The 23825-nt window shown below is 34.3% G+C and overlaps 1 protein-coding gene across 4 annotated transcripts in view; it reads left to right on the top strand.

Annotated features, from left to right (window-relative positions):
* Cpr (Cytochrome P450 reductase) overlaps window positions 1-19986 on the top strand; it is a 113850-nt gene extending 93864 nt beyond the window's left edge. For all 4 annotated transcript variants that reach the window (XM_072525084.1, XM_072525082.1, XM_072525083.1 and 1 more), the window contains exons 6-11: window positions 4982-5167; window positions 5287-5610; window positions 9236-9507; window positions 11139-11358; window positions 13917-14165; window positions 19317-19986. In XM_072525084.1, the coding sequence (XP_072381185.1) occupies window positions 4982-5167; window positions 5287-5610; window positions 9236-9507; window positions 11139-11358; window positions 13917-14165; window positions 19317-19461 (1396 nt within the window). In that variant the 3' untranslated portion in view covers window positions 19462-19986. The remainder of the gene's footprint in view (window positions 1-4981; window positions 5168-5286; window positions 5611-9235; window positions 9508-11138; window positions 11359-13916; window positions 14166-19316) is intronic.
* Window positions 19987-23825: the final 3839 nt, after the last annotated feature.

Genomic DNA, 23825 nt, shown 5'->3' with positions numbered 1-23825 from the left:
TACAAATATGCCAAAATATGAAATATTTGCATAAAATATGCACAATATGCAAAATATGCAATATGCATATTTGCCGAAGTCTAGTTATCATTCCTGTTCCATACGATACAAGTTAAACGTTTACTTTGTCTTCCAGTTCTTCCTTTGACCGAATTTTTAGTTTTTTATTGACGCCTATAAAATGAAAGTATTTGCTTCGCTGTATAGTTGATGCTATCTGATGATTTAGATGTTGATTCATGGGTTGTGTCTTTATTTTGCTGTGTAAACACATTTCGACATAATGTCAGGACATTGATTAATTCCGGTATTTAATAAACTTCTGGGTTATTTGACACTCAAGAGAATTAAATTTTTCTCAGACATAAACTTAAAGACAGAATAAATGATTGAATATCGTTCTGAAATAAAAAGAATCTACTAATTTAGTAGATTCAGTAGAAGTATTTTACCCTTTAGGGATATAGTCGACTTTCACACATCCGCTCAGTCTATACGTTATTAATGTGAATAAAAACTAATTTTATAAACTAGATCTAACGTATTATTTTTATTATTATAAGCAGAAATATAATATTCTATTGTGTGTGTGTGTGTAGTTTCATTTTATGACTAGAGACATAATCTATTAGCCTATTATGTTTTGAGTTATTAATTAATTTTTTTTTAACAATTGTCATAGAGAGAACCCGTAACAACAATAAAATCTTATGTTCTATTGACTTACATATAAGGACGTACCTACGTTAAATTTTTTTTTATTATCATTATATTTTTTTTCATTTATTTTATTTTTTTTTTATTTTTTTTTTATTTTATTTTTTTTTATTTTTTTTTATTATTATTTTTTTTTCTTAATTTTTTTTACTGGAAGGAAAAGAAAAATATATGGTTTTGCTGATTTATTACATACGCCTAGGGGTCTATCAAGGCGATTTGCACAACACAAAATTAGACCACGGATAGAAAGGTTAACAACTGGGTTAAAACAAAGGACTTATATAACTAACTTTTTATGTTTGAAATATATACACTGTTACCATAATACATTTAGAAATTCAATTTCATTTCACGTATGTGGCGAAAAATTATTTCATATATATGCAAGTTATTGGTTTTTATTAAATCTGATAAATTAAAAGGTCTTTTAATACTAATTTTTTCCTTATTGATATACTCGTATATTTTTATTATAAATTGGTTTATACATCGTATATTTAATGAGCAATTTAAAACTAAATGCTCAATTGAGCCTTCTTCGCCACATTCGCAAAATGGAGTTTCGGTTAAATTAATTCTAAATTTATGTAACGGAGACAGAGCATGGTTAAATCTTATTCTACATAGTATTCTAATCATATCTTTATTAAAATTTGAGATTTTGAACCACGTTGCGGACTGTATTTTTGGTTTTATATCTTTATAATATAATCCTTTGTTGGATAAATTGTACATTTTTTGCCATGAATTTATCATTTTTTTCCTTAGATGAGAATTTAGATCTTCAATTACACATTTATATTCTGATTCTTTAGATGGTTCATTATATTTAGCAATTTTATCTACTATTTCATTATTTGATATTCCACAATGAGCTTTTATCCAACAAAACATTACATTAGATCCTCTTAATTTTATTGTACCCACCAGGTTTATAATTTCAGATAACACATAATTAAATCCAATATTGTTATATTTAGAAATATTTTCAATTTTTTGTATTGAACTTTTACTATCAGAGAATATAACGTAATTAGATTTTGATCTTGAGAAATTACTAATATATTTAAGTGCTTCTAATATCGCTATTAATTCAGCGGTATATATCGAGGTTTTAATATTTAGATCTACTACTGTACTAAATTTTCGATCTGGATCGTAAAAGGCAGATGTAACCTTTAAATCTGATTTAGATGCATCCGAAAAAATATATGAATAATTAGGGAACATAGACTTTATGTCAGCTTGGAACATGCTATTCCGGATATATTGTGGAAATTCTGAGTAGTCTCTAAGATATCCTACTTTTATGCTGTCCAAGTGTTCTAATTCTATTTTAAAACATGGTAATTCTCTTGAAGTCGAAATGTCCTTACTAAGTTGTATCCTTACGTATTTGTACGATTCAATAATAGGAATTGTAGGCTTTTTTTGCCAATATTCTTTGACTAGATCGTAAATACTGAGCTCAAAGCATTTTTGGACTACTGGACTTTTCTTTGCATACATTTTTAATAAAAACTTCTCCGTTAAGTAATCTCTTCTGAAATTTAGTGGAGGTTCATTGCATTCTACATTTAAATTTGAAATGGGTGTACTTTTAAGTGCACCTATACTTATTCTTAAGACTTTATTTACTAACCTATCTAATTTCTTCAGGTGAGTCTTCGCTGCTTGACTATAAAAAATTGACCCATAATCTATTATTGAACGAATATATGCTTTGTAAAAGGTAAGCGTAACATTTGGATCAGCTCCCCAACTTGTATGACACACTGATCTTATTGCATTTAATCCTTTTTCTGTTTTTGTTATTAAGCGGTGTTCATTCCACAATAACTTCCTATCTATTACCATACCCAAATAGTTAATGGATGCTTGAACCTCAAAATTAACGTTATTGAATACTATAGATTGTGGTAATCTATGTTTTTTGGAGAATATACATGCTTGGGTTTTCTTTGTAGAGATGCTGAGTCCTATATTAAAATAATACTCTTCTATTGTCGAAAACATTTTACTCATTATATTGATACCTTGGTCGATTTCAACTTTAGGTACATATATACACACATCATCAGCAAACTGTAGAACATTTCCTCTTGTATTAACTTTTTTGTGTAAGTCTGAGGTATAAATGAGATATAGTAAAGGACTAAGGATGCTTCCTTGCGGTAACCCAACATTAGAAATTCTTGGATCCAATAGTTCATTATTGATTTGAAGTTGTAATTTCCTATTTGAATACAGTTTTATTATTCTTTTACCAAAGTCACTGGGTATTCCTATCTTCTCCATTTGTTGATAGAGGATATTTAATTTGATATTATCATATGCACCTTCTACATCTATGAATAGAGATACCAGGGATTTACGTTCAGAAAAGGATATATTAATGTCTAGGATAAGGTTAGCTATATTTTCTGATGTCGATCTTAGTTTACGAAACCCATATTGTGTATCACTAATTTTGTTATTTTTCTCTAACCATAATTCAAGTCTTCTCTTTACCATCCGTTCGAATGTTTTTAAAATACACGATCCTAATGAAATTCCTCTATATGACTCCGCTGAGTCTATATCTTTATTTGGTTTTAAAATCGGTTTAATTACATAATCCTTCCATGAATCCGGAAATTCAGCTTTCATTCATATTAAATTAATTATATTTAACAATTTTATTTTCTGACACCTTGGTAAGTAATACAGCATAATATAATGGACATTGTCTAATCCAGGAGCAGTATTTTTATGACACTTTAAACTATATTCTAGTTCTTTTAGAGTAAATTCATATAACAAATAGTTTGAGTTATTATTATTCACTTTTTTAGGATGGTTTACATTTAAATTTGGTGAAACCCAGGGTGGAGCTAACTTATTTAAAAATTCTTCAGTCCAATTATCTTTCTTTACTTGATTTTTTGGGACATTATAAGTATTTTTGATTTTTTTAATTTCTTTCCAAATTTCTTGGACCGGAGTATTTTTATTTAATTTATTACAAAATTCTCGCCAAGAAGCTTTTTTACTTTTTAATATTGTTTTTTTCTTAATTGCCTCTGCTTTCTGATATTTTATGTAATTTTCATATGTACTATTTTGTTTAAATTCTAAAAAAGCTTCTTGCTGAAATTTTATAGCTTGTGCACATTCTGGGTTCCACCATTTTTTATTAAATTTACTATTGATCGTCATTTTTCTTAGGTATCGATAATTCACAAGCATCATTAATTATATTGATAAATGTATTATATATGTTATTAATATTTTCATCAGTATTTATATCTTTGGTGTCAATAGTTTCAAGAATCGAAGAAAATAACGACCAATCTGCTCTGTTCACGTTCCATCGGGTTCTCTCATTAACTATTGTTATATTATCAACATCGCTTTCAATTATTATTGGAAAGTGATCAGAACCTAGAGCTACATTTTTAACGTTCCAATCAAAACAGGAAGATATGTCACTGGAACATATAGTTATGTCCACAGCTGATTTATTTCTAGTGTATAATCTAGGTATTATAGTTTCGGCCCCATTATTTAAAAAACATAACTCACAGTCTTCTATTGCTGTTAATAGACTAAGTCCAGCCCTATCATTCTGATCGCAACCCCATGCATTATGGTGACAATTAAAGTCTCCTGCCACCAAAAATGGTGTACTTAAACTATTAAAAAACTTTTTCCATTCACTCTCTGATACATTTAAATTAATATTCTATTGTTGGAATGTAAAGTGACCAGCAAAGGAACGTATTTTTTTTGCTCCGCCAATGATTGAATTTAAAATTTCCGAGAATGCATAATAGACACGTGATTTCGGCTACTTTTGACCACTTATGACGCGTGATTTTTGATTTAATATTTGTCAGAATATAGTGATGATGAATCTCAATAATTTTCGTTAACTTAACATGCCTTTTACTTGCTAAGGCGAATACATAGGCGTACTTCCTTTTGTTCTCGGAGTAGGCTAATATTCAAGATTTAATTAGCCATTTTCTACCATTTTACATTATTACTCACAAACGCTTTATACACAATATGGATAATTTATATGGATTACATAAAACCTACAAAAACGATAACTTCCACGTTATTAGGGCGACTGGGGGTCTTCTGAACCTTAGCTTAGAGTTGAAGCCTTACGAGATAGCATAGCGATTTTAATATTTCATACAGGCGGTATTGAAAATATATTGACCATTGTTAAACATTATTTTTGAAAATAATTCTCTATTGTATCCACTTATAGCATCGAAGATGACTTCATTACGTGGAAAGACAAATTCTGGCCCGCTGTTTGCGAACACTTCGGCATCGAGTCGACCGGAGAAGATATCAATATGCGTCAATACAGACTTGAAGAGTTCGAGGAAACTCCTGATAGGGTATTTACCGGAGAAATGGCTAGGTTGCAGTCCCTCAAAAACCAAAGACCGTAAGTAGTAGTACTGTGTATAAATTAGAATATTTTTGCGACGAGTAAACAAGTCAATCTACCCTTAAATGTTCGTAAAAAGTGCAAATAATTTTGTAAGTAATGCAAATGTTTTTCAGGCCCTACGACGCCAAAAATCCCTTCCTCTCGAAGGTCAAAATCAACAGAGAACTCCACAAAAGTGGCGACAGATCTTGTATGCACATCGAATTCGACATCGAGGGTTCCAAAATGCGTTACGATGCTGGCGACCATCTTGCCGTCTATCCTATCAACGACATAGAACTCGTCGAGAAGTTGGGAAAATATTGCGGCAAAGATCTTAACACCATTTTCAGCTTGATTAATACCGATGAAGATTCCAGCAAGAAACACCCCTTCCCGTGTCCTTGCTCGTACAGGACTGCTTTGATGCACTATGTGGACATAACACAAAATCCAAGGTTAGTATTTTTTATCTTATTTTTATTTTATATGAAATTATTTTCAAACGAGAATTATTAAAAAACAGATGATTCAATGGTGTTATATATCGGATGACATTTATGACTTTTGCTAAATTTTTTTAGTTCTCTTTTAATGTCTATATTTTGTTTCATACAGTTATTAATTTAAACCTGCTTAGAGTATATATGTGACGGTTAGAAAGGAATTGATCGAGAGTAGTGAATATATGTCAAGAACCGCTATTCTATGACACTCCCCGTGACGACGCCATCTTGTGACGCTAGTTCCGTGACACTCGCCTTAGTATTTTACTGTAGAAAAAAAGTAATACAACGCCAGTGTAGAAGCTTCGTTACAAATAATAAAAGCACCTTAATCCTAGAAGCAACTTTAAAAATATAACAGCTAAAAGAAGGAAAATTGTTGACAAAAATGTGTTTACGAAGTCATAAGAGGCAACCTTCATGTAACCCAAGGGAGTAGAGAAGAAAGGTTTAGAAAGATAGAAACAATTATTGAAATAGAAGCAAATATGTACTTTCAAGAAAACCAAAAACGAAGTAAAACCGAGTGGTTTGATAACGAATGCAAATAATCTATCAATAAGACGGCTAAGACGGCTCACATCCAGTTCAATCAAATACTACCCCGCACAAATAATATTGTAACATATGCTACTACCGACTTTTCTGAAGTTGACTCTGAACTCTCTCAAATCGACTGGCATTTATTTTTTGCAGACTTAAACGAGACCTCTTATTAATGTGGACTGGATTTCTCGATACCGTCCACAATATAATTTCTATAAATACCACCTTCTGTAAAATTGATAAAAACAATCCGTAAAATAGTTTCGAACTCAGAATTAGGCTCAGATTAAGACAGAAATCTCAAATTTTACGGATTTATTATCAGATGTCGCTGTTGCGTCCGTTTCGAAGCCATTTTAGTGTTGCTTCTTAAAGACAGGAAAGATTTATTTTTCACGTTGAGAACGCCTATGAATAGCTGTTCTCATGAGCCTTATTAAGGCGAAATACGTTTAAACAGATACATAGACGCTTTGTACGTGAAATCAAATCATGACTGTCTTTTTCATTTTATTCGGATCTACTCTGTATGAGTACAAGAAACCAATTCGCTAATGATTTCTGCTTAGTTGAGGAGACATGTCGTGGAATGCAAATTTTAGATTCCCCATGTCTCTATTAACATCTTTATCAACGTCTGCTTTGCCTTGCAATTTTTAGAAGGCTCAGATTAAGGCAGAAATCTGAATTGTGTTTCGAAACTATTTTACGGATTTATTATCAGATGTCGCTATTGCGTCCGTTTCGAAGCCATTTTAGTGTTGCTTCTTAAAGACAGGAAATATTTATTTTTCACGTTGAGAACGCCTATGAATAGCTGTTCTGATGAGCCTTATTAAGGCGAAATACGTATAAACAGATACATAGACGCTTTGTACGTGAAATCAAATCTTGACTGTCTTTTTAATTTCATTTCATGATAAAAACAACTTTAAACCTTGGATAAATCTAACAGCAATAAAACAAATTAATCACAAACGACATTTATAGCGGAAATTTAAACACACCGGGCTTCTCAGTGATTTTAAAAGCCACCGCAGATTTTCAACATCTATAAAAACTCTAAGACAAAATTTTGAAGCAAATGTTATTGAAATTGGTAACATAAAAAAGTCTACAAATATATACGTTCCTCCTTGATGTCTAAACTTTCTATTCCTCTACTTCAAAAACACAACCAGACTTTATGCTCTTCTGACAAAGAATCTTCGGAAACTCTTTCTTTAGCATTTTTACAGGTATACCTGCTATTACCTACTAATCGTCAGGCGAATCCTTACAGCAAGTTGAATTCTTAGTGGATCATGTCAAACAACACTTAATTTAACTTCGCACAGCCACTTCACCAGGTTTAGATGGTTTAACACCAAAACTGTTAAAAAGATGCGCAGCCGCGCTGCAATACCTTAACGTTAATTATGCAAACTTCTTTTATCCAAAACTCGTTACCCCCTAGTTGGAAATTAGCATCCGTCCCCCCTAGTTTTAAAAAAGGCAACAAACTCGACCCCAATGATTATCGTCCGATTAGCTTGCTGCCAGTAGTTTGCATAGTTATGTAAGCCATTATTTCCGAGGAGATGACCAAATTCCTTCTCCAGGAACATGTTATTCCAACACAACATGGATTTGTCTCTGGTTGCTCTACTATAACTAGTCTCCCACATTGTGTTAACGACTGGACGTCATCCCTTAACAGTTCGCAGCCGGTCGACGTTGTTTATCTAGATTTCTTTAAAGCCTTTGACCGCGTACCTAAGCGCAGACTTTTACATAAACTAGAACATTTCGGAGTTCGCGGTACTTTACTTTGTTGGATAGATGATTTCCGGACTGATCGACATTACAAAGTTAGAGTTGGCGATTTGTAATGTCGATCTTTCTCACAGGACAGATTAGTGAAAAGTGGAGTGCCTCAGGGTTCTGTTCTTGGACCTCTGATTTTTGCGGTTTATACCAGCGATGTCACTTATTATGTCCCAAGTAAAATATCGTTCTACGCTGATAACACAAAAATATATGCCAACCCAATCACAAACCAGCTAACCCTCCAAATGGTCTTGGACTCTATTTTAACTTGGAATTCCCAGTGGCTACTAACCTTAAATTCGGACAAATGTGTAATGCTTCAAATTGGTAAAAATAACCCACTTGTGCCGTACTTTGTTAACGGACATTCCATTAGATTCTGTATTCTCGTATAATGACCTTGGTGTTATCGTAAACAACAGCCTAACTTCCAGACCGATAAGACCTTCTTATGCAGAGAGACCTCTATGTATGGCTAACCTAACTTCTTTTGAACTTCGCCGATAACGTGGAGACTTAATTACATTTAAAATATTAAAATTCAATTGTGGAAATCTCGATGAAATGTTTAGCATAAATCAAGATGAACGCCTCAGAGGTCATCAGTTTAAACTAAAGAATGAAAACTTTTCTACAAGATCAAGACAGAACTTTTTACCAAATAGAGTTTTTGAGTGCTGGAATAACCTTAACGATAACATTGTCTATGCTCCCTCTACCAACTCGTTCAAAAACAGACTTGACGGTTTTCAAAAATTGTAATTTTTTAATTTTTTTTTTGTAATTTCATAATTAACTAGTAGGTTACTAATGAGATTTCTTTATTTCTGGGCATAATAGGGACTTGTCCCCCTGCCCTTGCTTATGTATAATAATAATATGGAACCGAATGCAAAATGGAAAGATGAACCATTATAGTGAGAACCAAATACCAATTATAGATAGTTTTTAACAAACATTATTTTAGATTACTTTTTCATTATTTTTTTTAACGCTGCAACTTTATTACTTAGCATTTCACTTATAGGTTAAATTAGTATAAATTATTTATTTACATAATAACTTTACTGGTAACTATTAGTTTCCGAGAAGGCAAACTCTAATTACTTCCTGATTTGTTTTTGTTGTAGCATGGAAACAATACAAACCATTTCTTACGATTCTTTTTTTTTTCAAAAAACTCATTTACTTCCTTATATAACTTACGTATTTTTGTTAACAGAACGCACGTGCTAAAAGAATTGGCTGAGTACTGTACTGATCCAGCCGAAAAAGAAAAGTTAAAATCCATGTCCACTACCACTCCGGAGGGAAAAGCTCTTTACCAGAAATGGATCATCGAAGACAACAGGAACATTGTTCATATTTTGGAAGACATGCCTTCCTGTCATCCTGCTTTGGACCATCTTTGTGAATTGCTGCCCAGACTACAGCCCAGATATTATTCGATTTCCTCGTCGCCCAAGTTATATCCCAATACAGTTCACATCACAGGTGAGTTGATAAACTTTTTCACATAAATTGCTTTTGATTAGCGATGAAAAATGAACGAAAATATTTTTTATAGCAGTTTTTATATCGTCCAAAAGTTTTAATCTTGTTAGCCAAGTCTACAAAAAAATGTTTTTTATAAAACTAGTGATTTTGTCCGTTGCCATGCAACGGGAGATTAAATCAATTACCATCTACGAGCTCCTTCCAATATCAGTTGGCCCAACGTCAGATTGATAAAAAAATTAAATTTTAGAGAACAAAAATTAAAGCGCAGCGTAAAATCAACAAATCAATCATATGTTAATAGGTATACATGAAAAATGTGTTGAATATAACATACCTATTTACAACTTGTATATCGATTTCAAACAGGCGTTTGATGGAGTAGATCGACAAAAGATGTTAAAGCAACTATCTATGTTAGGGATACCCAATAAGTTGGTTAAACCTATACGAATGACTCTGGATGGTTCCAAAGCTATGGTGAGAATAGATGGAGATATGACGCAGGCCTTTGATATTGAAAATGGAGTTAGACAAGGTGATGCCTTATCAACAACACTTTTTAATCTAACTTTAGAAGCTGTTGTTAGAAAACTGGATATAAACCGCTGTATTAATATAAGATCAATGCAAATATGCTCATATGCGGATGATGTTGCCATAATAAGCCGCAACGAAAGGGTATTAAGCGAAAAAGTTATAGAACTGAAACGAGAAGCTGCTACGTTTGGTCTATATATAAATGAAAGCAAAACAAAATATATGGAGTGCACAAAATCGAATGAACATGAGACTCTGAAGGTAGACAACCATACCTACAAATATGCCTCCAGTTTTCCCTACCTAGGCTCAATAATAAATGACAACAACAACATCAGTCAAGAAATACAAGCACGGATTCTTAGCGGTAATAAGTGCTTTTATGTATACAAAGACTTAATGAAAAGTAAGTTACTGAATCGTGAGTCTAAGCTGAGAATCTACAAAACAGTAATTAGACCAGTGGTCACATATGGATGTGAAACGTGGACCCTCTCAACCACTGATGAAAATCAACTGAGAATATTTGAGCGCAAAGTACTAAGGAAGATATTTGGACCAACCCAATGCAGCGATGGTTCGTGGATAATTAAAATGAACCACGAGCTGGATGAACTAATGCAGAGCGCAGATATTGTCAGATTTGTAAAGTCACAAAGACTAAACTGGCTTGGTCACCTAGAAAGAATGCTAGATAATCGAGCTGTAAAAGTAGTCCAGAGATGAAAGCCCCAAGGAAACAGAACAAGAGGAAGGCCCCGTAAAAGATGGATATACGACGTAGAGAGGGATCTTAAAACCATGAACATCAGGCAGTGGCGAAAGAAAGGATCCGACAGGGCAGAATGGAAGAACATGGTTAAGCAGGCCAAGACTCACAAAGGGTTGTAGCGCCATTAGAAGAAGAAGAAGAAGAGGAAAAAATCAACGTATGTTGACATAAGTGAATGCATAGCCAGGGTTTAGTGAAATTTTTTTGAATTAGTGGGCCAACTGATATGGGAAGGGGCTCGTACAATCCGAAACTTATCTTTTACTTAGATAATATCAATTTGTGTGTAATATTGACAATTTTTTTCTTATTTCAGCGGTCTTAGTCGAATATGACACTCCAACTGGTCGCCACAATAAGGGTGTCGCTACCACTTGGTTGAAAACTAAAATGCCTGATCCCGAGAAGGAACTTCCCACAGTTCCAATTTTCGTTCGTAAATCTCAATTCAGATTGCCCACTAAGCCACAAACTCCTATCATTATGATCGGACCTGGAACTGGTTTTGCGCCGTTCAGAGGATTTATCCAGGATAGGTAAGTGGAATAGAGAATTGAATAATTGTAAGCTTAATTTTAACTCTTGAGATGTTTGTTCGTCAAAGTTTTTCTTTTGCGCATAAGTCTCATACATTATTTTATTTCTATAATCTTGTCTATGTCAATTGATAAATAGTCTATGAATATATTTGATATTCTAGAATGGCTAATCTTCTCTCCAGTAATTTAAACCACATGTTTACTATTATACAACGCTTTTCTTGACTTAATTCATTAAGACTTTGTCGTTTCTCATCCAGATTATCGTTTTAACAATATTTTTAATTTGATAATTACCACTTAAGTCGCTTTTAATCAAAGAAGTGGGGCAGAGGTGCTATAGCATTAAATCATGCATCACAATTGAACCTGGACAGTTGTAATCAATTAGACCTGTGAATAAAATACCTTATAGAAGTCTATTCCAGTGGTAAATATTACTACTATCTGTCTACATTTGAGTAAAAGGCATAAAAATGGAGATAAGGAAGGAATATGCAAAATACTAGCTAATAACTGGAAGACATCGGGTCAGAAGAGTGTTACTAAATTTTAAGATCACTCTTTTATCTCTCTTCTCCTCTTTTAAGAGAAGGCTCCACTCCACTCTCCTCAGTCTCTACAATTTTCCCTCTTTCTCTATATCTAACGCTTTCTCTGTGTCCTATTATATCTATCTCTTTTCTTCTCTCTCATTCTCTCACTTAACACCCAAAATGAAATTAACACCCAAAATGAAATTACAGGCAAAAGATAACATGTTTCTCATTTTGTCTCTCTCAATTCTTGTCTTCCTTTCCTCCCCTTTCCCTACCCGTCTCTCACAAATTCTCTCACTAATCCCTCCCCTTCCCCGTAACTACTCAATATCTCTCCTCTCCTTCTTTTTATTTCACTCTTTCTCTGTAGTCTACACTCATGTCTCTATACCATTCCTCACTCACATTACATCACTATGTCTCTACTCCTTTTTTTTTTCTTTCACTCCTTCTCTGTATCCTACGCTTAATCTCAATCCGATTCCCCCACTCACATACAGCAATTAAGAACGTATGTTTACGGAACATATTGGAGGATTATAATTCAGCTTTTAGTGTGTAATTAAATTTTAAGAAGACTTTTGCTACACGACCCCATTAATATTATATGTAGAGGATTATACATCGTTTTCCTCACTTTCCCTCGAAGAGAAGGCTTCGCTCTCTTTTTCGTACTCTCTCACTGAAGAGATGACCCCGCTCTCTCTCGCACACTTACCCTCCCGTAATCTATCCTATTAAAACTCCCAGTCTCTGTTTCTTTCCGTGAACTACTTCCACTAATTCTCCCTTTTTCTCTGCGTCATACTCCCTTTCATACTTTATCCACTCCCTTTCTCTCACACACTCTCCCTACACAAAAAAAATGAGATTATAGTCAAAAGATAACAAATGCTTCCCTTTCTTCCTTTCTCTTCCGGTCTCTCAAACACTCACTCACTTTCTCTCCACTCTCTGACTCTGTCTCTTTTTCTTTTCCCCCTTTTTCTCTCCTGCTCTCTATCCACTATATCTCTCCTTTTTTTCTAATTCTTTCTCTGTGTACTGCTCTCGAGTATCTCTTCTATTCGCTCACTCACACTCTCCCAGCATATTCGAAATGAGACTACTTGTAGAAGATAGCAAATCAATCACCTCTACACTCTCACTCTGCCTTTCTCTCAGTCTTTCTCTCGGTCGTTCTCTTTTTTCTCTCTCCTTACTTAACCTTCACTCATCTCCTTCGAATCTCGGCACCAACAACGACATTTTCATTTATAAAAAGGATACGAGCAGTTCATCCTGCTTCGAAGGGCACATAAAGCGTTTATATCTTTCTCTCTTTCCTTCTCTTTTCCGACTTTTTCTAATTGTCCCTTTTTCACTCTATCTCAGTCCTTTTCCGTGCCCTACTGTTTCATTTCGTTTTCCTTTTTCTTACACACTCTACCTACACATCCAGAATGAGATTACAGTCAAAAGAAAACAAATGTTTCTCCCCCCTTCCCGATCACTCTCTCCTTCTTTTTCTTATGAAGTATCCCACACTATCTCTCCAATATTCCACTCTTTCTCTGTTCCTCTCCAACGCTCTAACCACTATATCTCTCCTTTTTTTCTTATTTTTCCTGTGCATCTCACGAGTGTCTCGCCCATTCCCTCACCCACCACGTTCGCCTTCCAGCACTTCCGGAATGAGACTAGGGGTAGAATATAGCAAATCTCTCTCCTCTACATTTTCACTTTCCCAAGAGATAGAGAGAGCGAGATAGATACAGAGGTAGAAAATATAGATATAAAGTTACAGAAAGATAGAGATAAGTATAGAAAGAGATCGAGAGAAAGAGAGATAGACAGACGAGAAAACACGGCTTATAAAAAATGATGTGGTTTTAAGGGTCGGTCAAACTCATTCATTGATCCCTACTGGAAGTCATAAAACACTTGGAAATCTATATCTAATTAAATTATTATTGTTTTTGTGTTAAATATTGTTATTTTTTGTTTTCTGTTTCCTTAAAATATTATTTATTTTAGGAATCTTTGTAAAGAGGAAGGAAAACCCGTAGGGGACACAGTGCTTTATTTCGGCTGCAGAAAGAGTACCGAAGATTACATTTACGAAGAAGAATTAGTTGAATACCATAAGAGCGGTCTACTTACATTGCATTTAGCTTTCTCTAGGGATCAAGCCAAAAAGGTTTACGTCACGCATCTATTAGAGAAACAAGCCGACGAAGTTTGGAAGATTATTGGAGAGAATAACGGACATATCTACATTTGTGGGTAAGTACGATTTCGCAATTAGTTGAATTTAATTTAATTTAATAATCGATTTGTGAAGCATTGTTATCAAGGCTGTGTCATTGTGAAATGTTAGTTTTTATCAGAATATACAATAGGTTCTTCAATTTGTCGTTTCAGCTTTTGATCTATATAATTGCCGTTCGTTTGCAAAGAAATATTTGATAAAAATATACTGCAACGTATAGAAAAGTCCATATGTTACATTTTGTCCAAATTTCGTTTATTTTACTAAATTTTTTATAACACTTTATTTTTTAAACCCAATACCATCAAAGAACCCAACTACTGATTCCGTTAGAAGAGTTCTGGCTAAATCGACCACTTAGAAACGATAGCTAACGGTGCTTTATCCATTTAAATATTTGTCTATGAAAAGGCATACCTTCTCAATTCCTTTTATTTTGCAATCAAGATGTGAACGATCATTCTACTTGTGAGATTTTTATTTTTGCACCTTTTGTTCCATAGCATATTTTATTTTTGCATTTTCTCACTTTTCTGATCGATCCCTTCCCATAATCTGTCAGGACTGAGCAACGGTGCCTTTGAGTAACATAGTGTATCAGTGCTTTAAGTTTACATACCAGAAGTGATATTAATTAATGTAATTAATCATTTGTGTGCCCTTGTGCAACATGTCATTACCATGAACGATCATGGACTTCACTGGTATCAAAATTCTCTATAGTTAAATCATGTCAGAGGCAATTATTCCAATTGCGCCGGCTTCTTAAACTCTCTGCTTCTCCAAATAAGACTGACTTTATTGATTTTCAGACCAACACTTTTGTACTCAACTCTTCGTAGGAGATTAAACATTTTTTGCTCATTTATTGTTGTAAGTGTAGTGTCATCAGCAAATCTTAAATTGTAGATTTTCTTACCAGCCACTGTTAACCAACTGGCCCATCATCCATCTAAAGCCATCTTCATGACATGTTTATCATAAATGTTGAATAACTTTTATGGTAAACTTTTATGGTGTGGTTGAATTGTTGAAAATATGACAACACACATCCTTGTCTAACACCTCTCTTGGTCTTAAATTGGTTTGAGAACTTCTGATCTAGTCGTACTGTTGCTATATTGGACTGGTACAGATTTTTATTAAGCGTCACCAGGTGCATTGGTGTGCCAATTTCTATTAAAATGGACCACATATTTATCCAACTTACGCAATTAAATGCCTTTTGGTAGTCAACGAAGCATATAATCATAGGTATTTGAAATTCTGGTATCTGATCGGCCTATGGTGGAGCAGTACGGCAAGAGATAAGGGCTTGCGGCTAGGTGATACTCCTCCATAGATCCCTACCGGAAGGGCGTGGAACGCCTAAATACCGGGTATATATATATATATATATATATATATATATATATATATATATATATATATATATATATATATATATTTGAAATTCTCTAGACTTTTCAATGAGTTTTCTCAGGTTCAGGATTTGTTCCCTTGTACCCTTACCCTTTACAAACCCCGCTTGATCCTGAGGTATTTGGTAATGTAGATAGGTTTTTAATCTGTCTTTGATGATATGCAACATGATTTTACTAACATGTGTTATTAGTGACAGTGTGCGGTAGTTTTCATATCTGGTAGTAGTTCCTTTTTTGTGTAGCGGGATATAAATTCAGGTACACCAATTACATGGCCATTTTCCCGAAATCCAAACACAGATAGAGTGGATGATATGTAATCCTTTGTTACCTAGTACCTGTAGTATTTCACCTGGAATCAATGCCTGGGGATTTATTTCTCTTTAGCAATATTTCGTCAGTATTGGTCTTTAGATTACCTTCCTTATCTATTACATAATTGGAGACATAATTGGAGAGTACCGCCTTGGAGTTAGAAATGAAAGAGGCGACCTGCTGTGTGAATTCTGCCAGGAGAACGGTTTTGTCGTCATGAACACATGGTTTCAGCTCCCACCTCGTAAGTTATATACTTGGAAATCACCAGGAGACCGTCCAAATCGAATAATTAGAAACCAAATCGACTACGTTTTAATAAACAGAAGATTTCGTAACGCTATAAAAAGAATCGCAGCATATCCAAGTGCTGATATTGCATCCGATCATAATCCGCTAATAGCAGATGTGAGGTTAAAACTAGCAAAAATTAAGAGAACAAATACAAACACCAGCACGCCTATAAATACAAGAGAACTGATGAGAGACGAAAATCTGAAGAAGAGTTATGCAAATCAAATTAATGAAAGAATGCGAATAATAGAACAAAATGATGATATCGAAGAGATGGTTAATTATATTAAAGGAACGATTCTGGCAGTAAACAGGGAAGTTAAAACACAGATCAGAAAGAGAAAGCATAACGAATGGATGACGGACGAAATTATGGATCTAATGGAAAAGCGAAGGCAACATAAACAACAACGTAATCAAGACAAATACAAACAGATACACAAAGAAATTCGCCAGAAAATTAAGAAAGTAAAAGAACGTTGGATGGTGGAAAGGTGCAACGAAATAGAACAATTGCAGGAAAAAGGAGATAGTTTTGGACTACATAAGAAGATCAAAGAAATATCGAATATACACAAAAGCCACCACAGAACAAGAATACGCAACGACAGAAACGAATACATAGAGTCAGAAGAGGAGATAGCAATGGCGTGGAAAGAATACGCAGAAAGACTTTTTAATGACGAAAGACCAACACAACCAACGCGCAAACTTCCTTCCGAAAACTTATCAGGGCCATCAATAATGCGAAGTGAAATAGAATATGCAGTTAGAACCACAAAGATGCATAAAGCAACAGGTCCAGATGAAATTAATATAGAAGCAATAAAACTACTAGACGAGGAGAATATCGAAATCTTGGTAAAGCTGTTCAATAGAATTTATGATACTGGTTACATTCCGCGAGAATGGCTGCAGTCATCCTTTGTGATGATCCCAAAAAGAGCTAATGCCACAAAATGCAATGAACACCGCTTAATCAGTTTAGTGAGTCACTTGCTGAAACTCTTCCTTGGGATATTACACTCAAGAATGTACAAGATACTAGAAGAACTTAGCAGGTCAATACAATTCGGTTTTAAGGGAGGACTAGGAACAAGAGAGGCAATTTTATGTTTGAACAGTTTAATACAAAACTGTTTAGATCAACGAAAAGATGTCTACCTCACCTTCATCGACTACGAGAAGGCATTTGACAATGTTAAACATGATATCATGATGGAACTACTACATAGGGCCAACATTGACCAGAAGGAGATCAGAATTATTCAGAATCTATACAGGAACCAAATGGCAAAGGTGAGGATTGATCAAGACCAATATACGGATGAATTTGAAATCCGGAAAGGTGTCCGCCAAGGCTGCATACTCTCTCCGATGCTTTTTAATTTATATGTTGAAAATATATTTGCGGAAGCATTAGAAGACACGGAATTAGGCATTAAGGTGAACGGCATACCAATTAGCAACCTACGCTATGCGGACCACACAGTGATTATAACTGATAAATTGGAAGATCAGCAGTTATTACTTGATAGGGTGAATAGCATAGGTAAAAAATATGGCCTCAAAATCAACATTTTGAAAACGAAATATATGGTCATTAGCAGAAACCCTCCAGAAAACCCGATAATATGCATAGGTGACGATCGCATAAAACGCGTGAAAACTTTTAAATACCTTGGCACCACAATCAATGACCAATCGGATCCACAACAAGAGATAAAAACCCGAATACAAATGGCAAGACAAGCTTTTGTGAAATTCAGACCGCTCCTATGTAATCAAAACCTAAATTTCGAAATACGCTACAGAATGGTCAAGTGCTACATATGGTCCATCTTGCTTTATGGCAAGGAAACGTGGACTTTGAAAAAAACATCTATCAATAAACTTGAAGCATTTGAAATGTGGTCATTAAGAAGAATGATGCGCATACCTTGGGTGGATAGAGTTCGAAACGATGACGTCCTTAAGAGAGCCGGCGTGGAAAGTGAACTCTTTAAATTAATTAAAAAACGCAAGATTGGTTACCTTGGGCACATATTCAGAGGAGCAAAATATGAAATACCACAGTTAATCCTACAAGGGAAGATCGAAGGTAGGAGAGGAGCCGGCCGCAAACAATTATCCTGGTTAAGAAATATTAAAGAATGGACAGGAATACACAATACAGGCGAGCTGTGTCACGCCGCCAAGAACAGAATTCTAGTAATGAGATAGTCGCCTACGCACTTTGGTGTATGGCATGTTAAGAAGAAGAATCTATTACAGGCCACGTTTGAGATTTAAATTCGCTGGTGATCTTCTGAAATAAATCCCTCGGTTCATTTCGACATTCATTTCCTCGGTTCCTCTATTTCTCTTCATATTTGAGAGATGTAATCAGCTTCGTCTTTGCGGCACTGTTTTCTGATTTCTTTCGATAACGCTCTGTATTTATCGTTTTTTCCGTATCTAGTTTTATGTTCTTTTCTGCGTTAAATCACAGTCCACGTATTATCGGATATCCACGGCTTACGACCCGTGAAAACCGCTGCCTCACAGTCTTTTACAGCCTCGATGACCTTATCTTTGAGATAGATCCAAGTACTCTCATGGTCACTACCTACTTGGTATAAATAAAGAGCTTCTTCTAGGTTTTGTTGGTAGTCATTCCATATCAATATATTTAGAGACATGACCTTTCTTAGGGGTCTTCTTTTAGGGACTTTAAAACGAAGTCGAACGTTTAATACCAGGAGTTGATGATCGCTTCCACAGTCTGCGCCAGGATATGTTCTACAGTTGATGGCCGACGACTTTCACCTTGATCTTATTAGTTTCTTTTCTTGTTCGTAGACGTTAGTTTAAGTCAAATATATCACTCTTTAATTTTGCATAATGTTTTCTTAGTAATTCTTGATCATTTGTGTCCTTTCGCTTGTATTCCTTGTGGGTATAACCTTCAATTTGATACATACCCTCAATTTTATTGACACCTGTCGATCTTCGACTTATTTCCGATGATGGAATGAGAAACTGCAATCTTTCATTGTCTGTCAGAAGATAACAAGGTTTTTTGACAGCTTTAATTATAAGATTAATACTTTCGTTTTGTACTGTTACTAATGATTGTTTATTAATTTCTAGTGATGCTAAGTCCATGGCCACCGACGTTCGTGCTATCCTTATAAAAATATTGCAAGATAAAGGATCCTTGACCGAAGAACAAGCTACAGCATACCTGAAGAAGATGGAAACGCAGAAACGTCTGTCCGCCGACGTATGGAGCTAATAAAATCTGCCCCATTAGCAATTTTTTTATATTTTATTAAGACATCTAACATAGCAGCACCGACACATTGTCTTTTCGGTGGATAATTATTCTTGTATATTTTTGTGACAATTGTAAGCTGATAAATTGGTGCCTATATTGTATATAAATACTAAATGCAACAAAATTGTGAAGTTTTATAGATGTGTAAATTCATTCCAATTGAGTGCCTTTAAATAAGTTATTTGAAATTGTAAACGAGTGAAGTCTTTTATGTTTTTGCGTTGGAGACTTTTCCTGTTGTAATTATTCAATGTTACAATACGCAAATTGTAATGTGCAACTTTTTACATGTTTGATATAGGATTTTTATCACTGTTTGTATGCCAAGGAATTGGTTTTGTAATGTCTGGCGGTTCCTGCAAGAACTGTCAAATTTTAGGTGAAAAATTGTTATTTTAATTGTAATTTATGTTAAGTATTATACAAAATTTATTTTTGTTTATATGCTCTTTATTTAATTCAAATAAATTATTCATAAGAGAAGTTGTTTATTTTATAGTCGGAACGAGATGAATAGGCTCATAGACCAGGGGGATCTGTTTTGAGGTGGATGTGAGAAGTGGCATTTTGATTTTTTACAGAAAAAGTTGTTTGATAACTTCAGTAATAATAATTGACTCATTCTCCCTCTCAATTTTCCCATCTCCAATCTCCCAATCTCCATCTCAGTTTCTTGCTTATAACTTTAACACGTTGGCTGCCACCATAATGTTAGGTAAGTTCTCCAGGTGCCAAAGTGAAAAATACTTACAAAACAATATTTATTTATACAAATGGTTAAAATACAAAGTAAGTTTACATTCTAACACATTTTGACGTGACAACGTCTTAAATTGGCTCGGAGTCATTTAAGAAAAAGTGTAACGCCCGCTCACGTCTGTTACAGTGAGTCGCCGAACGAGGGAGAGGCCCGCCGGACCGGCGAATGCCTTGCGTCTCTCTCCCACTCAAACATGATCGGTCCGCTGCGCGCGGCACTAGAGAATTAGGCGCGTTGAATCGCTAAAGTTGAAAATCGTTGAAAGTATCGTCAGCTGTGTCTGTAGTGAAAATGTGGAGTGCTTAGATTCGTCATTTACAACAACTACAACAATAAAGGTAAATAATTGTACACTAATATTTCATTATCGTAAACTATGATTGATTGATTAATTGTTAGATTGACACAAAAGTTGAGAAACTGAGTTTATAGGTTATGTCATACTATTGACAAATGTTGATAGTGTTAAGTAAATTATTAGTTTAAATCACTCTGCAATCAATCATAATTCAGTCGATTGAGAAGAAACAGCGCGTATTGCTAGTCAAACATTTAAAGTAACAAATTATAACTTCTAACCTGTCAAAACAGGGCGACCAAACAAACGAACTAAACCGACCAATCACCACGCGCGGAGTTAGAATTTAACTGTGTTTAGCAAGAATTTCAAATTCCAATTTTAGTAAATGTTTTAATTTTCAACTTTACCATTTACATTTACAAATTTTAATTAATTTCAAATTTATTTAGCAAAAATTTGAACCTTCGATCTGAATAAGTGTTTTGATTTTCAAATTGATTCTTTAAAATTAAAAATATTAAAATATATATAATCAGAAGTGAACGTCACATAACATTATCTGTACTTATTATTATTTAATATGTAGGCAAATACATGTGGCCATACTTGGTAGACACAATTGGAAATAGTAATTTTTTATAACTGAAAAAAATAAATATATAAAATACTGGTAGCAAACAATAACTTCAATGATCGATATCTCCGCAACTAATTGATATATCGAAAAAATTTTCAAATAAATTTTGTAGAAAATAATAAGATCAATAATATAATATAAAATAAATAATATATAAAATAATATATAAAAATATAATATATAAAATATAAATAATATATAAAATATCTAATAAATCGGTAATGCAATTCTTATTTTCATTCAATTCCTTGTTCCTATTGTGCAATTTAATAATATTCATATCAATAAATATTCTACCGAGAAAAAGACGTTGTCACGTAAAATCTTCGCCCGTAAAACCGACTTTACAGGCAACCGATTTTTTTTTTGATAAAAATAACAAGATCACGGGTGATTCTAATGGCGCTGCAGTAACATATTACATACGTATGTGCCACTAGTGTCACCTGTGATCGTGAACAACTTAATGCTTTTTTAGTGAAACACGTCATCCAGTAAAGTTTTTCGAAAACATTACAAAATGTAGAAAGAAGTTTGGGTTTCTTTTGAGCTTCTTTACTGCTTTTTGTTGCAACTGTTTCAGTGTAACATTGGGTACGTTTTCTCTTCTTCCTATTGTTTGTAGTTTTACAGGCATCGGACTGTAATTGACTAAACAAAAAATTAGCATTTCCTGAATGAGAAACTTGCTGTTCTGGTATGTTGAAGGACTTATATATTATTAAACTATTGATGACAGCTGTATTCAATAAAACTTCAATTGCAGCTTTATGGTACCAGCGAACAGTTTTTCTCAGAGGTGAGAAATAGTTTGCGAGTTGATCTGAGACGTCAACATTACCTTTTCCTTTGTAGTCTATAACTGCTTTGGGTTTAATTATAGCTACATCATATTTCTTATGTTTACTTGTCTCTTTCATCTCGATTCCATGTCTGGTCGTCAAGAAGAGAACATCACGTTTATTGTGCCATTTGCCTATTACAATGCCATGACGATGGTTCTTTCCAATTATCTCTCGTTTTTTTAATTTTGCGGAAAGTATATCTTCTGGAATATATTTTTTGTTTTTACGTAGTGGCTCTAATAAGTGATTATTAGCATCTAATAATTGTTTTCCTAAAGGTGTAACGATTATTTTGCCTACCACATTGGGTATTATTATAGGGGGTTGAAAGTGGAGGACAGAAATTATTGGGGTGGAGATAGGGCAAGCAAAACAAACCGAAACGTTGCGAACAACCACTCAGGGTTTATTTGGAGAACTGGGTCGTGGAATATTGAATGACAAGGGGACTGAAATAGGGTAACTACCACAAATGAAACAAAAGGGGTACTTACATGAGTCTCCTGGACAAACAAAACGAGGATGGAAGCTGCTGGGCAAAATGGAAACATGTGGTTATCCTTCAAAGTTGTTGTAAACGCCGTTTTACAAATATCTCACATGAGAGACGACATGGAAAATAAAACAGTGATTACTCGTTCAGAATTGACACATTACATTGAGTATAATTCACTTTTTTCAACAAATTTGCCGGTTTTTGACGCCGACACTCACAGCGTCTCGACTTTTCAACGATTCTTCCAAACCTCACTTAAACTGTAACTATTAACTCCTCAATTCTACACATTTACCTGCTACTGTCACTTTATACCATATTTCCATGACAAAAAAAGAAAAACGAAAAGATTTCGAATTTGAAGAGAAATTCGGACTCCAATAAAACTAAACACGCCTTTAAGAGCAGCCGGCCTTACCGAGAGTGATGTAGTTCTCTTTAAAATTCATTCGCCCCAACAAAGTATAAACAAAACATAAACGGGAATATTTATTTAACGCGAAATCTTAAGCGGCTATCGATCAAAGAATACAGAGGAAATACTCATCTGTGATATATAAACAAACTTTGAAATGTGTTTATTATCAACTCGTCGACACAAAAAGGATTGAAATACTTTTTCGGTGTTTTAACATATACGGGGTGATTTCAATATATACCAAAGAATTTAAAAATGCTACAAAGGCACAGACGTGTAGTAATTATCGGTTATTACAACTCTTCCTTTTTTTAGATAGTCTTTTGCTAAATCTAGTACAATTTTTCCCGATAAATCCTTCCCTTTATTAGTCATTTTGCCGGTACATAAAAATTATTATTTTTGGAGTATAACCTGCTGGATTAGATAATTTAAGCAGTTTCAAGCTATAGTGGTGACGTTTTAAAGGTATATATTGTTTGAAAAGTAGTCTTTCTCGAAAGGGAATCATACTTTCATCAACAACTAGTATTGAGCCAGGGTTAGGGAAGGGTGTACAAAATGACATGCTACTACTACTACTTGTCGGTTTATAACGTCCTCCGCCGTTTTCCGACTTCCAATCGCCACTTAGTCCGGGTGTTCCATAGGTCTTCTTCTATGGCCTCCCCTCTCTGTTTTTTATTTATTCCTTTGCTCCAACTTTTTCTCGGTCTAGTTCGTTTTATCTTTCCTTCTGGTTGACATTTTAATATTTCTTTTGGTATTCGTTATTCATCCATTCTTTGTCCGAACCAGATAAGTTGTTTTGTTGTTAGGTCATCTGTGATTGTTCGTTTGATTCCCATTATTTCTCTAATGCGTT

The sequence above is a fragment of the Diabrotica undecimpunctata genome, chromosome 3 (assembly GCF_040954645.1).
Source record: "Diabrotica undecimpunctata isolate CICGRU chromosome 3, icDiaUnde3, whole genome shotgun sequence".
NCBI lineage: Eukaryota > Metazoa > Arthropoda > Insecta > Coleoptera > Chrysomelidae > Diabrotica > Diabrotica undecimpunctata.
Note: the sequence above shows the minus strand (reverse complement) of the source record. Positions and strands in the feature narration are given on the sequence as shown.